General features: G+C 46.6%; 2 protein-coding genes across 2 annotated transcripts in view; both read left to right on the top strand.

Moving 5' to 3' along the window:
* The window catches only part of LOC309525172 (butyrophilin subfamily 1 member A1-like), a 31540-nt gene that overhangs the window by 3295 nt on the left and 11523 nt on the right, over positions 1-16722 (top strand). The gene's annotated exons all lie outside the window — the stretch shown is intronic.
* LOC309526193 (uncharacterized protein) overlaps positions 4493-16722 on the top strand; it is a 65777-nt gene continuing 53547 nt past the window's right edge. Inside the window, exons 1-3 of the mRNA XM_082212108.1 lie at positions 4493-4686; positions 8594-9056; positions 10762-10857. Coding sequence (XP_082068234.1) covers positions 8643-9056; positions 10762-10857 — 510 coding nt within the window. The 5' untranslated portion in view covers positions 4493-4686; positions 8594-8642. The remainder of the gene's footprint in view (positions 4687-8593; positions 9057-10761; positions 10858-16722) is intronic.

Genomic DNA, 16722 nt, shown 5'->3' on the forward strand with positions numbered 1-16722 from the left:
AGGTCCTTTACGCAGGGTTGTCCACACAGAAAGAGTCTCTCTTCATAATGTACTTTGCTGTACCGTCCATCCAACACCACCGAGGGCATTGATTGGAATCGTAGTTCTGTAAAAGCGATTCTTAGTACGGCAAGTGGGAGCTTTGTCAGGTATCTGGCTCAGGCATGCTCCGTTTTGATAAGTGGGAACTATGGTGAGCTCTTGGTAAAAGCAATCATGGTTAGATCCCTTTCTGCATGGAACCCAAAGAGACAACTCTCTTAACTGCCTCTTATCCACCTTTGTGGTCACCTGAAGATCTTGTAGAAGAAGAGTTTGGATTTGATATCCCGCTTTATCACTACCCGAAGGAGTCTCCAAGCGGCTAACATTCTCCTTTCCCTTCCTCCCCCACAACAAACACTCTGTGAGGTGAGTGGGGCTGAGAGACTTCAGAGAAGTGTGACTAGCTCAAGGTCACCCAGCAGCTGCATGTGGAGGAGCGGAGACGCGAACCCGGTTCACCAGATTACGAGTCTACCGCTCTTAACCACTACACCACACTGGCTCTCTGTAATTGTAATTGATATTGGGACAAGAGGCGATGGATGCCAGCCTTCCAGCATTTGGTCTGTTCCCGTTCTGTGTAAGACATAGTGGGGAATCTCTCCTCCGAAAGAGATTGAAGTCTTTTCACATAATTTAGGCACAGGGAATCAATTCTAGCCTGTATTGTTGTCACGTCAACTTCAGCACAAAGAAGAGCGGCTGGGGTCCCGTTGGGGAGCGAGATCACTTTCCTGAGGAATTTGTTCTGCACTATTTCTAAGGCTTTGTTAGCCTTTAAGTCCATGGCCCATATCGCTATTCCATGGAGCATCTGGGAAACCACTTTGCTAGCAAAGATTTTCAGCACAGGTTCTAGTAACTGGCCACACACCGTAAAATAGAATTCCATTAATGCCCCACAAGCTTTCTGCGCTTTGAGTTTCGTAGCCTCAATGTGCCCCTTCCATGATAGCATCTCAGTGAACTGAACTCCCAGATATCTGAAGGAGCGTGTTTGCTCCAGATTCTGCTGATCCATTTTCCATTTGAATCTGGGACTACGCTTCCCAAAGACCATAATTTTGATCTTGGGATAATTCACGACAAGGTCTTCCCACTTGCAATACATGCTAAACGCTGTAAGCAGATTTTTAAGACCTAATCAGGAGAGTGATAGGAGACCACATCATTGGCATATAGCAGACAATATATTTTCCTTTTGCTAATTGATGGGGCAGGGGATTGCACCAGTGCTAGATGTGGCACCATATCATTTTGTACAAGCTGAAGAGTGTGGGAGCCAATATGCAGCCTTGTTTCACGCCATTCTACCCACTGTTTTAATATATTAAAAGCTGGCATCCATCTTCCTTGGGAGGCAATGGAGGAGTGCGTCTCTGGGTGAGGTCAAGCTTGTGGGAAGATTGCAGTGCCTGCTTTGGCTCTAGAGACTAATGCAGGAGAGACATGTTTTGTGTCAGCTGGGGCAGATTAAGGCGTCTAGTTGTTCTGCTGCAGATGAACCAGGGCATTTCATCTCTCTGTGCTCCTCCTCGCAGTCATTCCTCCTCTGGCCGCTCTGTGAATACATGACCTGTCTGTCTCTAGGCACTGCAATCACCTGCAAGGGATTCCAAAATGCCGGGTTGATGTTGTCAGCCTTCGTGTCATGTTTGCAGACATCTTTGAAACACAGAGTTGGTCTGCCAGTGGTCCTGGTGCCTGAAGTCAGCTCCCCGCCAGATGAGATCCCAGAGCAGAGCAGGGGATTCCTATGTCCAGGCCAGGAAGGGAGAGCGGTCTCTGCTAAGCGCTTCTTTCTTGAAGCAAAGACTGCTCCCTGACAATGACAGTGATTTGCATTCTCTTATTCATTCATAAAAGAATTTACACATCACCCGCAAAGGACAACATGCTACCACAGTATACAGGCATGGAAAGCAATGCAAATCAATTGAGGCTGCTCAAGATACCGCTAAGCTATTTGACTTTTATAAAACATCTGAAGATGGCCATGTTCAGGGGAGTTTTTTATGGTTGATGTTTTGTTGTGCTTTTAATACTTTGTCGGGAGCTGCCTAGAGTGGCTGAGGAAACCCAGTCAGTGAGCGGCATATAAATAATAAAATTATTATTATTATTATTATTATTATTATTATTATTATTATTATTATTATTATTATTGCTAACTTTGTAAAAATAACCAAGAAGTTGAGTCTCCAAGTGGGCAAGGTGATTCCTCTGGAGGAGGCTTCTGGGAAGGGAAGTGCAAGGTAGGAAATCACTCTGGATCTTGACAGAAGATCTGTGGATTCTTCTTGGGAAGTTCTCTACAGATTCACCCATTGAAGTCATTATCTGGTCCAAATTAGGCTAATTGTATGGTTACCGCTTACATGCTTGTTGTTTAATTAAGCAATTAGCAGCTGAGGAGAAGCCTGGGGACTATTGGGTGGTAGGTGGGTAAATTTAATTCTTTCTCTTCCATGGTGCCAAAGAGAACCTTCTCTGAAATGGTAAGGGGTAACAGGCTGGAATTGAGAGATATTGTATGTGTGACTATTTGGCACAATGTCTTAGAAGGACTTATAAGCAGAGCTATATATGTGAACTGCACAATTAAAAGTCTGCTTTTGGTACTTTTTTGCACACAGAATTGGATGACGGTTAAGAAGTTAAAGCCCAAAAACTAGGGATTGGGAGAAATTCTATTGATGCACGTTCACAACCCGCAGCGGCGCTTCTGCGCATGCACTACCCCCCAAACCCAGAAGTAAGCCATTCTGGTACTTCCGGGTTTCGGCGGGTCCATAACCTGAAAAAACGCAACCTGAAGCGTCTGTAACCTGAGTTTAAATTTAAAATACAAATAAGCTATTAATACAAATGAATTAACAAAATTTAAATTATGTTTGCATTACCATGATTAAAATCAAGCATTAGCAGGATCTCAAATTACATAGGAAACACTCTCCAAAATAAAATAAAAAATGTATTCAGTTCCTCTTTGTGATTTCCTTGCAGTCACATCTGTGCCTGTGCAGAGCTTAGGGTTGCTATAGAAAGGACATTTTTTGGTGGGGACTCCACTCCATCTTGCAGGCAAATATACTATAAACACAGCAAAATTATATATTTGTTTTTCTATATTATTATTATTAATTTATATCCCGCCTTTTCCCCTGACTTATGGACAAGAATAAGAACAGCTAAAAACATAGGGTGGGAAGCAATAACGTAAAACAATCTTATTTTCATTGTTTACCAATTAAAACAATTATATTTAAAATCTGTCCTTGATGTGCTATAAAGTGCTGGACTCAAGTCTCTGCACAGCTAGTTTCAAAATGCTTAGATATAAAAATGCAGGTGTATTTTCAGGACAATAAAGAAACTTTAGGATCACTGTTGCCATGGTCAAAATCTTCTATTGAGTCCACACCTCCCTATTTCCAAAGAATCAAGGAATTGTAGTGTTGGAAGGGACCCCAGATGTCATCTAGTCCAACCCCTTGCACTGGAGGAATCACAACCAATGTGCACTTTATAGTTCAATAAGCAAGCTGAATCAGAGCCACCCATTCACATTCGTACTTCTCTGAATTTTCCTAGTGCACTTTCCCAGCCAAGTAATGTGTACAAGAATTCATAAATTCAGAGCAACTTGCCTTCAGGTAATGCATTTTTGTATGTTATTTTCACTAATATCTATGCTTTTATGGACATATAGTTGGGATATAGTTGTGGTTGTATCTAATCTCTTGCTGCTGCCTGGCCATATCACAAAGGGGTGTGTGTGTGTGTGTGTGTGTGTGTGTGTGTGTGTGTGTGTGTGTAAGACTACCCAAAGATAGGAAAGAAGCTTGCAATTTCTCTGGGGAGAAATCTTGATCCAGAACAATATATAGGAGAAAATAGGTTCCATGCCTAGAAAGCATTTCCTCCCGTGCTTTCTAGGCATGGGTCAAAGCAGTTTTTTGTTTGCCCCTCTGTTTTCCATGGAAAAATCCACTGAATTAGGAACAAATGTCAATCCTCAGAAAAACCAATAGATCTTTTCCCCGATTCAGCTGTAAACAGCAAGCAGAGGTGGGTGTGACCCCCAAGTGGGTCCCTGGGGTCAGGTCTGCCCTAAAGTGCTTCCCTGATGGCACTATGGATAGGAGGAGGGGAAGAGTCAGGGGTCCAAAGCAGGAAGTAAAAAAAGAATTCTTTTTCTGCATCCTGAACAAAATGGGTGTGGTGGACCATTCAGACAAAGTTCAAAGCTATCACTTATTAACCAAGCAATGCCACATTTATGACAGCTGATAAAAAGACCTGTTTGGTGGGGGGGGGGCGGGAATGGCTTTGTCTTATACAAATATAAATATATGCCAAAGGCCTGTTTTTTCTTATTCTTTTTGAAAAAGAGCCGTTCATGTTTGGGGTGAGATGAGGTGGTGAGCAAATGGTTGTTCTGTTCTCTCCCAGCAGAAGAAAAGAACAGTTGCTGGTTGTCATTACAGCAGTACAAAGTGCACACCCTTTGCCCCTCCCTAAAGAAAGGGGAAGGAGACAGGAGCAGGAACAGCTGGGAAGAAGAAGGAAAGCGAACCCCAGAACTTCTCCTTGATTGACCACATCATCTCCCTGCCCACAAGATAAACTAGTCTAGGGGTGAGTATCTGACAACCAAACCCCACTGCATGTTCCCAGGCTGCCCTTGGCTAAAGCAGGTCTATTTTCATTCAATTCCCAATGAATACAGAAGAGCCTTCTAACCGTTCCTTGCCTTCCCCTACCTTCAGCTGAAAGTCAAGCACCTATGGGAATGCTGTTAGCTCTGGGAGAGGAGCTCCCTTGGGAGTCAATGGATGTCTTGGCTGGGCACCCAAAGGAGGGGTTGGAGCCCTGCAATGGCTTTTCTCCTTGTCTGTCACCTTGGTGCCATTCCTGGGCCACTCTTGATGCAGCGCCAGGAAAGCGGACCTGCACATGAACGTGAGATTATGTCCCACTCAATGACTGAGGGACCTCTCCATATTTTATGGAGCTCCATTATTCTTTCTGCTGGATAGTGAATACATGAATCAGGCAAACATTTCTGAAAAGGTGACCTGTTTTGCTTTAACTTGGCAATTTTAAGGAGGAAGGTTTGTGGGGATGATAAGTTCAATTCTTCAGTGGAGCACGTTTTCATTTGACAGACTGCCTTGTTTTAATAGTTATTTTAACTGCTCAACGTGTTTCATCATTTTTTATATATTTTACTTTGTAATGGCTTTGGCTACAGATGTTTCATTTATTTAACAAAATACTGCCTGATTGTAGAAGAACCTCAAAGCAGTTTATGAAAAAGATAAAAACAATTAAATTATCCCTTAAAAATTAAAACTATAATTTAAAAACTATAATTCAAAAAGTTAAAACTGCAGTAGGCTAGACTAAAACAAATGAAAAGCCATAGAAACTTTCCAATCATCTGGGTTGTCTTGACTAAATAAGGCACTGAAAAGAAGACTCTGAAGGTGCCTGCTTGGGATCAATAGGAAGGTAGCTCCAAGGTTTTCGTGCCACTACACTACATGATTGAGTTATGACAGATGTAGGGCAGGTATTATGTGGCACTAGTAAAAGTGCCAATTCCTCCAATCGAAGCAGTCAAGTGGGCACATATGGGGTAAGGTGATCTTGTAGGTCAATGATGAATGAATGTGCAAACTGATTTTTCATTTGAGTTTTACAGTTTCAGGCAGTGGGACTGTTATACAAAAATTTGGGGTTGACTTTTAATGCCCAGCTCTCTGTCAAGGGACCCAGAATCCCTTAAGTCCATTATCAGTAAGAGAAGAATGAGTGGAGGGAGGAACCAGTGGAGGAAAGCAAAGAAAATATTTGATGTCTGTTGCAACAGAGTCCTCCCCCTCCCGCCCCCGCCCTGCAAGGCAGTGAGGGGCCCCAAAACAAAACTTTTTAGAAAGTTTAGATTTTAGAAATTGTACAGCCCTTAACCAAGGACCACCGAAAGTCATCATACAGGTACAGCACCAAGCATTTTGTGTGTGTTTGATTGGCGTGTGAACGTGCACACACTGTTTTTGGCCCAGAATGGGGACGGACTTGCATGCACTCTGCCAACATGGGGAGTGACGTGGACGGGGAGTTGCCTGTACAAACAACACAGAAAAGGGTTGCACTTGTAAATCAGACCATGCTCAGAATATTCTTTTTCTCCAGCATGTTTATAAATCTGTCACTCAGAAATCTGAACAATACATGCTAATTGTTTTTCCGGGGCTTGCCAGAGCGTACTTTGGAAATGGTGAATACCTTGGTGTCAGAGTTTATTGACATAGACTGGCCCCTTTTCAAATACAGTGATTTGAAAGTATAAAGGTATTATGTACTGAGTTATGGAAGAATGATTTTACCAAGAAGTTCCTTCTACCTACATGGAGGGGTCCCACAGTTCAGCTGGAGGCTAAAGATGGCGCGATCTGGGAATGGCGGATTCCCTCCGAGCTCCGGAGGGAATCGGCTCAGCAGGGGACGGGTCTTTGCCGTGCCGGCGACACGGGGACCCTTAAAACCGCAGGCGCGGAATGCCTGCGGACTGAAGACTCGGCGGGTGCCTTAAACGCCCCCCCTGATTCGCGAAGAGCCTTTTTAAAGGCTGCGGAGGGGATACGGGGGGTGGCGCGGCACTGAGAGTCCATCGCTACCTCTGCTGAGCGAAGCCGCGAGCCATGACCGGAGAGCGCTGACTTCCTTCCTTGAAATTCGGCTGAAAAAACAACCCGTGAGTAATTTGGACTTGGCTTTTAAGAAATTTATCCACTGAATTTGAGACGATCGGGGGATGTGCTAAAAGGAAGTCCGCACCCCCTACCTTGCAGACGATCTAGAGCAACGAAAAAAGAACTAAGCTGGAGTGCCTACCCTGTAAAGGGTGAGTTTTAAAAAAAGACAGTAACTTCCAAGATTTGGAAATTTTGAGCAGGAGAGAGGAGTGTTGGATGTTTTATGTTCTGTTGTAAACAACCCCCCCTCCCGGGCCCGGGAGCGTCCTGCTTTGGAGCTGGTTTAAGAAGTGCAGAGTTTGACAGCTGTCAAAGCTGTCAAACGGACTGTTAATAGTGGAAAATTGTTACCTAAGTTACCTCTGGATTAAAAAGAGTTACAATTGATCTAAAATTGTTGGAAATAAAGAAACAATAACAAGACAGAGGACTGTTGGGGAAAAGAATACTAAGTAACCAGATTCCCTCTAGAGGGAATTCTGTGGAATTACAATGGCTGTGGATGGAAAAATACTGGGAGAAATCGAAAGGATGTTTTATTTGGTTGGAATCTTACAAGAGCAGACTACGGCTATGAGTGAACAATTGATGACCTTGACTTCTGAAACAAGTAGTCCTGCTGAATGTAAAGAGGACCTCAATGAGAAAGAATCCACAGCTGAACCAGAAATGATAATAAAAGCAGAGGAGAAGACAAAACAAGAAAGAGAAGAAGTGATGTGGGAAAATATTGAGCAGAAGCTGACGCCTGTGGAATACAAACAAGGAGATTATTGGAGTAAATCTACTATAAATCCACGAAAGATGCAGAAGACGAAAGTGGAGGCCCTGGGAGTCTATGAAATTAAGGAATTTAAAATAAAGAAATATAATTGGGGCCTCCACATAGACTCTGACTTTGATTACCTTCAAGATTCATGCCTTGTGGAAACTCTTCAGCAGCTGTTTGCAAATATGGGAAGAGACTTTGGATTGATGGTGAAAGAACTCTTTCGAGATGTGACGACTGGTATAAAGGGTTACCAACAAGACCGGCGGAGAGGGACTGAAAGAGACTGGAGGGCCTCGGACGTGAGGAACCCGGGCTAAGAACTGTTATTTTGGACATGCTTTGGGAAGGGACGCAAACCGGGGATGGGAGGGAGGGAAAAATTAAGTTCTAACAACACTCATGATTATGCGATTTGGTTAAAAAGATTATTATTCAAGACAAAATGGGAAATCGATGGAAGGGAATTGAGGTCCAACTTAGAAAAAATTAATTTTGTTTGCTTTTATAAAAGGACTAATATTAGGACAGGGAAATACCAATTTGCTGACATAAATTTGGAAATGGGAATGCAAGGGAGGGGGTAGGGGGAAGTCAATGACCAGGGTTAGGAAATAATATCTTCGGGAAAGTATATATGTTTGTTGTTGTTTTCTTTTTTTTCTTTGTTTATGTGTTTATTTGTTTTTTGTGTTTTTGTTTTTGTCTATATAAAATGTGAAAACCCAATAAAAATTTTATAAAAAAAAAAATAAAGATGGCCTCACTCTTGCTTTGTGAATTGTCTCAATTTTATACACTCAAATACAAGTTCTAGTTTTTATGGGAGTATTTCCTAATTTTTTGAAGGCCGAAGGATTGGTTTTCTGTGGTGAGTGTGTGCCTACTATGTGTGAGCACCTTAATGTGTGAGGACCTATTATGGAAGATACGTTTCATAAGAAAGTGAAATGCAGAGTTAGTTTTACTGGAAGGGTGTGGAAATGCTCAATACTGAATAGTTTCTACCTTACAGGCATTTCCCTGCCTCTCATCTCAACAAAGCCACAAACTCTTCCTCTATCATGGGCTCATCCTCATCCACGGATATCAGAGAAGAAGCCACATGCCCCATCTGCAAGGAATATTTGACAGACCCTGTGACTGTGGACTGTGGTCACAACTTCTGCCGGGACTGCATTGTAAAGTATTGTGACACATGGGAACCAATGCAGGTGGGGGACTTGGAGTGTCCTGTCTGCAAAGCCCGGATGCAGAGAGGGAGTTTCCGCCCCAATTGGCAGTTGGGAAATATAGTGGAAAAAATAAAAATCACGGCACCAAATAAAGGGGAAAATGATCTGTGTAAGAGACACAAGGAAAAACTCCACTTGTTCTGCAAAGAAGATGAAGAATTGGTGTGTTTCGTTTGTGAGCGATCCCCAGAACATAAATCACACACTGTGGTTCTCAAGGATGAGGTTGCCCAGGAATACAAGGTAGGAAGTCATTTTGACACTTGCTAATGAGGCATCTGATCAAGGCCTGTATTTTAAAATGAGCTTAAAGATTTGCAAATGTTTCATGCCAGGCAGAAAACCAGCTGGCTAAGGACTTTGGCAGATGTTTATCCTCCTGGACAAGCCCCCCCCCCCCCCGATTTATAGCAGGAGCCAAAATTCTCAAAGTTGTAAAAGGGAATTATAGGCTGGGAGCAAAGGTTACACTGACCCTACATATTACAGAATAAAATCAAGCTGCAAAAACACTAATTAAGAGTTAGTAAATAGTAGGCTTTATTGTTTAACAGAAAATAATACCATGTGCCTCCCGTTAGAGACTAGCCACATTTTCCTAAGGTTAAAGGGCAAGAGCTAATGGGAAAAGCAGCTGGCCGGGAAAGGGGGGTGTAAACTGAAGAGTTTTACTTTGCAAAGGCCTTTTCTTCTAAAAAGCTATCTATGTTAATGTATGAGATTTGTTGGCTTAAATGTAATTATGCAAAGGATTTAGAAAGTAAGAAATGTTAGATTCTTATGTTAGATTCTTATTTCATTGATGGTGTGTGAGAATGTGAACCCAAGATCTCTGTTTAAGACAAAATGTAAGACCATGAGCCATCTGTTTTAGCCATCTATTTTGGAATGGAGGGGCAACAAGGGCAAAAGGTGATCTGGTAATTAAGGTGCCTTGTCGAGGCAAATGTAAGATATATGGCTACTTGTCTGCCATTTATGGATAGAAGGAAATATAGCTCTTTGTCTCCCATAAAAGGTAATAGGAAATGGGTGTATCTTTTATGATTGGTTCTAGCAAACAGCCAATAGGAATTTCAACCAGGCTGATTGGACAGAGGCAGCCAAAGGAGGAGCAAGGGGGCTGGGCTGAGGAAATATAAGTGCTGACCATCAGGGCTGGAGTGGGCAGAGCTTTGGTAACCATATACCACTGTGCCTATCATTTATTTGTCTGACAAATAAATTATTATTTTAATTTCTCTATTGCTGCATTGAATATTTCATTCCAGCTAAGCGTTAACCACAAGCAGGGTGCTACACTAACACAACACTTTCATATCTTTCTGTGTGTCTGTGTGCAGAATATGCTGTCAATGTGGCTATGAAGCAAACATAATAAATTGCTAATCTGCACCTTAATGTAATCAAAAATTGGGCCTAGTCTCTGTGCTTTTCAAAAACAAACATTTTGTTCTGCTTCAAAGTCAACTTTTTAAAATGTGATTTTGTTTTTTGAAGCACCATTTTTTCTGCACTTGTGCCAAAGGGTTCCTGTGTAATGTAGTAATAATAATGTTATGTAATAAGAGTAATAGAATGAAAGTTCTCAAGCAACTCTTGAATTTTAAACGTACAGCAAAAAAAAAATCCTAGAAGCTCCCAGAACAATGATCAGGGGGATATTTTTCTGCACTTGTGCCAAAGGGCTCCGGTGTAATGTAGTAGTAGTAATAATAATAATAATCATGCTGGTTAATAGGAGTAATAGAATGAAAGTTCTCAAATGAGCCTTGAATTTTAAACGTACAGCAAAAAACAAACAAACAGAAAAAAACCCTTGAAGCTCTCAGAGCAATAATCAGATAAAAATCTAATAGTAGGGGACCACACAATAAAAATATATGTAGAATACTGAAGGTCCTCACTCCCAGTCCTAATCCAATCTGATATTTGGTTTTCTCTTTAGACACTCATCTGTGATCGCCTGGAGGATTTGAAGAGAGAGAGAGAGAAAATTCTTGCTTATGAAGCAGAAGTAGGAGAAGAAAGCAACAGCCTGCTTGTAAGTGTCACAATTACTACTAAGAGATCCAAGTATACTTGAAGGACCAAGGCTGGATCTATATTGATATGGAAAACACTATAAAAAACACTATTTTACAAATTAGGTCTCAGTGCAATTTCTCATTATGACAGATCACAACTCTATAGGGGCCCCCTGGTGTAACATGTTTGTAATGCATATATAACCTTATTAGTCCAGTGTAGTTGAGTCCCAAGTCATGATGTAGCCCCATTCCTGAGTGATTTACCATAACATTGTTAATGAATGTCTTTCTAAAGACTCTGGCCTCTTCTTTTCCTCCTTCTTCCTGCTTCTTGCAGAAATCAACAGAAACTGAGAGGCAAAAGACCGTGCAGAAGTTCAAACAACTGCACCTGTTTCTGGAAGAACAAGAAAAGCGTCTGCTGAATGAGATAGAAGAGATGGAGAAGGAGATCACAATAAGAAGGGAGGAGCACCTGGCTAGACTCTCAGAGGAACTCTCCTCTCTTGAAAGGAGCATCTGGGAAATGGAGGAGAAGAGTCAGCAGCCAGCGAGTGAACTCCTGCAGGTGAGACTGTGGCAGGAACAGCCCAAAGTTCCTCTCTAATGGTTTAACCACAATTACCTTTTGCTGCACTCTTTCCAGGCACAGGGCAGTGCTTTCCCAGTCCCTACCAAAGCTTTCTTCCCCTCAGGCACATGATTTTGAGGGGGTGCGAGCCAGGCGCCCCCTTGCAGGGATCCCACCCTGCCTGGTGCCAGGGGTCTTGTCACCACACCCCTGGCCCCCTCATGGGATGGCAGTGTTGGGGGGAAGCACTAGCCAAGGGCTGCATCTGTTAAAATCATCTTGGTTAGATTATCCTTGGAATACCTTCCAACAGTACAATTCTATGAAAAGCAAAGATCAGTGCAATAAGAATGACAATACTGCCAAGTTTTTTGGTTTTGTTTCTTACTCTTACTCTCTCAGTTGACTTGAGGGAATTGAAAAGCTGACAGAACAGTATAGATAATTTTATTTGGCAATGTAAGTGTCCCAGAGTTGATAATGTTAATATGCAAACTGTCCCACAGAAGAGAGGATTGGCAGTACCTGATTTAGCTAAGTAGTGTGAAGCTGCTTAGCTAACTTTGTTAAAGTTCAGGATATCTCAGAAAAAGCAACTCTTTCAGTTGGAACAGTTATCCACAAATTCCCCACTGGCCAAGATACTAGGGATACCTAGGAACATTTAAAATAAAAAAGAACTGAACTTAAGTGTCAGGGCTGCCTCAGGTCTCAGCTCACAAAAGACCAACGCCAGGCTCTTCTTATATACAAGGATGTTTATTGCAGTTCATTATCGGTTCCACAACCGGGGCGCGCAGCCCCGCGTCTCTTAGGCTAGACATTTGAAGTCCCCTCTGAATCGGTCCCGCCCCTATACCAGCTTAAGAGGCTTGTGCTAGTCCACCTCTTCCTGTCTTTCCTTTTCCGCAGGGTCTTTCTGCCCCCCTGGGTTCCTTCCCTCCTGCTCTCTCCTGAAGCGGATCCCTCAGATGCCTGTTCCCCCCTCCTTCGTGCTTTGGGGCCAGGCTCCTCCTCCGGGCTCTCTCCATTTCCACGCGCCTCCACATTTGAACTTGGCGCGTGTTCGCTACCCCTGACCTTCCTCTTGACACTTACACTACTCCCTGTACTACTCTCCTCCTCTTCCGGCAGGACGTCCTGCCCTGATCTCCTTCCCCCGTCTCCATCCTGCTCCGCTCCGTGTGTCACACTGGGAACTCCTCTCTCTTCACTTCGTTCCTGCTGGGAAGCCGGTCCCGATCTCCCACTCCTACTCGGGGTTTCCCTGCTGCTTCCCTGCTCCTGGCAGGTTCCCCCTGTGACCCCCCCTTGGCCTGACTAGGGGCGCCCCCTTCTGGGAATCCTCCGATTCACTTGAGAGACTCATGGAAGACCTCAAGTCATTGTCATCCTCTTCCTCACTGTCCTGGGATTCTTCCCCATCGCTCTCCGTCTCCCCCCTCACCTGTGCCTCTGTCTCTGAACCCCTGACATCCATCCCCCCTTGAAGCCCCCCCTTCCCCCCTCCCGCTGCTCGGGCGCAGGTTCCGGTGGCTCCGTCATTGCGGAGGTCGCTGCCGGACACAGGTCGTCGACGTCAATCTCCTCTGCTTCCAGTTCATTGTTTGTGTGCTCGAACCCATGGTCCTCTCCCAACATGTTCACGTCCTCCCCTCCCCCTGTTGCCTGGGTGGGGTCTGCTTGCCAAGGACCCATCCGCCACCTCGTGCGCCAGTCCTCTTCTGGCTGGTCGTCCCACCAGTAAGAAGGGTCGGTGTCCACCCCCAAACACGATCCCCTAGGAGGGCTCGACTCTGGCGTCGTCTCCTCTGTGGAGGAGAACCCTCGGAAGGTGCTGGCGGAAAGTGTGGGCGTAAAAAGCCAATCGTTGAAAAACTGTGCTGGCATGGGCCTGTGTGGGAAAAGGGCATGGAACTCGTCCTTGAGGAGGGGTTCGTCTAAAGCGTAGTCCGGCACCCAACTGTTGGCGCTGGCCGGGGCGCCCTCCCTGGCGAGAAAATATTCTACTCCCTCTTCCCCCCATCTCGAGTCCAGAATCTCTGTGACCTCGTTGATTGGTTCGTCCCTAGGTGACCTCCCCCTCTTGGGCGACTCTCTGCTCAGTTCTGGTGCCGTCCCTGACTCCTGAAATCTGTGTGGGGCCCTGTAAGGGGTGAGCACCGACCTATGAAAGACCGGGTGCATTCTGGAACCTTCGGGGAGGGCCAGTCGAAACGCTACAGGATTGATCCTGGCCTCAACTTGGTACGGCCCTAGTTGCCTGTGTCCTAGCTTCTTTTTAGCCTAACGACTTGGCCGGCATTGCTTGGGCCGCTAACCATACCCAGTCTCCCACCTGGATGTCTTCCCCCTCCCTCCTGTGTTTGTCTGCCTGCACCTTATAGGCCTGTTTGGCTAGCTCCAAATGTCTCCGTAGCTCGTCGTGGACCTCTTGCAATTCTGCTGCGAAATGGTCGGCTTCCTGTGGCGCCCCCTCCCCCGTCGTTACGAGCCCCGGGAAGGTTCTGGGATGCCGTCCATTGTTAGCGAAGAACGACGTCACCCCCGTCGACGCGTGCTTCGTGTTGTTGTAGGCAAACTCAGCCATCGACAGGTAATCCACCCAAGCCGCGGGTCGCTGATTGGCGTAACATCTCAGGTACTGCTGCATGATCGCGTTGACCCTCTCCGCTTGGCCGTTGGTCTGCGGATGTCTCGCCGACGACAGGTTGGTTTTGACGTGCAGAATCCCTAGGAGCTTCTGCCAGAAGCTGGACACAAACTGGCGCCCCCTGTCGGACAGAATGGACCGTGGCAAGCCATGCACCTTGAACACGTGGTCGATGAACAGTTTGGCGGTCTGCTCCGCTGTCGCCACCTTCGCGCAAGGAATGAAATGCGCCATCTTGGTGAACAGGTCTACAACCACAAGCACCGCCGTCTTGCCTCGCGAACTGGGCAGATCAGTGACAAAGTCCAGCGCCACCCTCTCCCACGGTTGCAGTGGCGTCTCCAGCGGTTCCAGCAGTCCCGCTGGCTTCTGGTGCACTGGCTTGGACCTTTGGCATGTGTCACACCTGGCGACATACTCCACGACCTCCCCTCGCATCTGGGGCCACCAAAAGTCTCTGGCCACTAATTCCGTCCTCTTTTCCTTGCCGAAGTGGCCAGCGCTGGGTGCGTCGTGCAACTGCTGCAGAACCTTCGCGCGGAGATCGTCTCCCGGAACGTAGAGAGCACCCTTACGGGTCAGCAGGCCGTCGTGTATCTGGAACTCGTCGTCCTTCGCCGTGCCTCTCCGCACCTCTTCCATTTTGGACTGTGCGAATGGATCCGCCTGCAACGCGCGCCGCACCGCCTCCAGGTCCACGGCAGCTGAAGCGCACGCCCACGCCTGTGGTGCAAAAATGTGCTTGGCTGCCGCCGGTGCCGCTTCCTCGAGATACTGCGGTTTCCTGGAGAGCGCATCTGCTATGACATTGTTGTCGCCTGGGATGTACTCTATCCTGAAATCGAAATCCGCAAAGAACTCCGCCCAGCGTATGTGCCTCTGGCTCTGTAGCTTCGCCGTGCGCCAGTACTCTAGGTTCTTGTGGTCTGTGCAGACCTGCACGGTGTGCTTGGCTCCGATGAGAAAGTGCCTCCATGCCTTGAAAGCTGCGTGGATGGCCAGCAACTCCCTGTCCCAGATGGTGTAGTTCTGTTCCGACTTGCTGAGCTTCCGGGAGTAGAAAGCACAGGGCCTCCAGTACCCCTGCGGGTCTTCCTGCAAGAGGACGGCCCCCACCGCTCTGTCAGATGCGTCAGTTTCCACCCTCATGGGCCTGCCGGGATTCACGTGTAACAGCTGTTCTTCGGACGCAAAGAGACTCTTAAGTCTCCTGAAGGACTGCTCCGCCTGGTCCGTCCAGGTGAACTTCTTCTTCTTGGAGCTGAGAGTGTCCGTGATAGCTGCCGTCTCCCTGGCGAAACCCGATGAACTTGCGGTAAAAGTTGGCGAAACCGACGAACCTCTGAACCTCCTTCCGCGTTCGCGGGCTCTTCCAGTCCAACACCGCGCGGACCTTGGCGCTGTCCATGGCTAGTCCCCTGTCGGACAGCCTATAGCCCAGAAAATCCACCTCCGTCACGTCGAATTGGCACTTCTCCAGTTTGGCGTAGAGCCTGTGCTCCCGTAGCCTCTGCAGGACTTCCTTAACGTCGCTCTCGTGAGCCTCCGGCGATTCCGAGAAGATAAGAATGTCGTCGAGGAAACATACGCACTTCTTGTAGAGGAGTCCCGCTAGCACGTGATGCATAAAAGCTTGGAAAAAGTGGGAGCCATTTTGGAGACCAAACGGCATAACTCTGTATTCGTAGGTGCCCAACGGCGTGAACATGGCCGTCTTCCACTCATCACCCTCTCGCACGCGTATGAGATTGTATGCGCCGCGGAGATCCAACTTGGTGAAGATCCTCCCTTTCCGCACCGTACCGAGCAGGTCGTCAATCTTGGGCATGGGGAAGGCTGCAGGCTTCGTTTTCGAGTTTATGAACCTATAGTCCACGATCAATCTTTTTTGGGGCGTGTCTTTCTTCTTCACGAAAAACACAGGACTGCCCCCTACAGCCTTCGATTCTCGGATGAATCCCCGCTGCAGGTTGTGAGCTATGAACTCCTTGAGCTCCTGCAGCTCGTCCTCGGACATGGAATACAGCTTCGCAGTCGGTAGCGTTGTCCCTGGCACGAGGTCAATTGCGCAGTCGTAGGGCCGGTGGGGTGGCAACTGGTCAGCCTCCTTCTCGCAGAAGACCTCCAAAAACCCCTTGTACTTGAGGGGTACAGCTTGCGCCATGCTGAGTCTCAGCTGCTGCCCTTCCTCTGGGCCCTCCTCCTCTTGACCGGTCTGGATGCAAAGCTGCGCGCAGTAGGACGAGCCGAAGGTGAGCTGCCGCTGGTACCACACCATGGTTGGGCTGTGCCTATCCAGCCAACTCATGCCTAACACTATAGGCGTGTCTGACAGGCGGGTGACGTTGAAACTGATGATTTCTCGGTGATTGCCAATCTGCATCACCATGGGTGGCGTCTGTTGCACCACCTGCCCACCCAGCAACTTCCTGCCATCCACCGTGACGACGTTCAAAGGCAGCGTGGCTGGTAGGAGCTCTATGCGATGCTGCTTGACGAAGTGCACCCCCACGAAGTCTGCGTTGCTCCCACTGTCAATTGTAATGGGGACTTCTAGGGCGCGTCCATTAGGTAGTTGGAGAGTTGCAGTGAGCTGCACCACTGGCTTAGGTGGCAGGGGGTCTGTAGGCTGCAAAAGCGCTGGGGACTGCTTTA

Source organism: Podarcis vaucheri (genome assembly GCF_965113315.1).
Source record: "Podarcis vaucheri genome assembly, chromosome: 2".
NCBI classification, from domain to species: Eukaryota; Metazoa; Chordata; class Lepidosauria; order Squamata; family Lacertidae; genus Podarcis; species Podarcis vaucheri.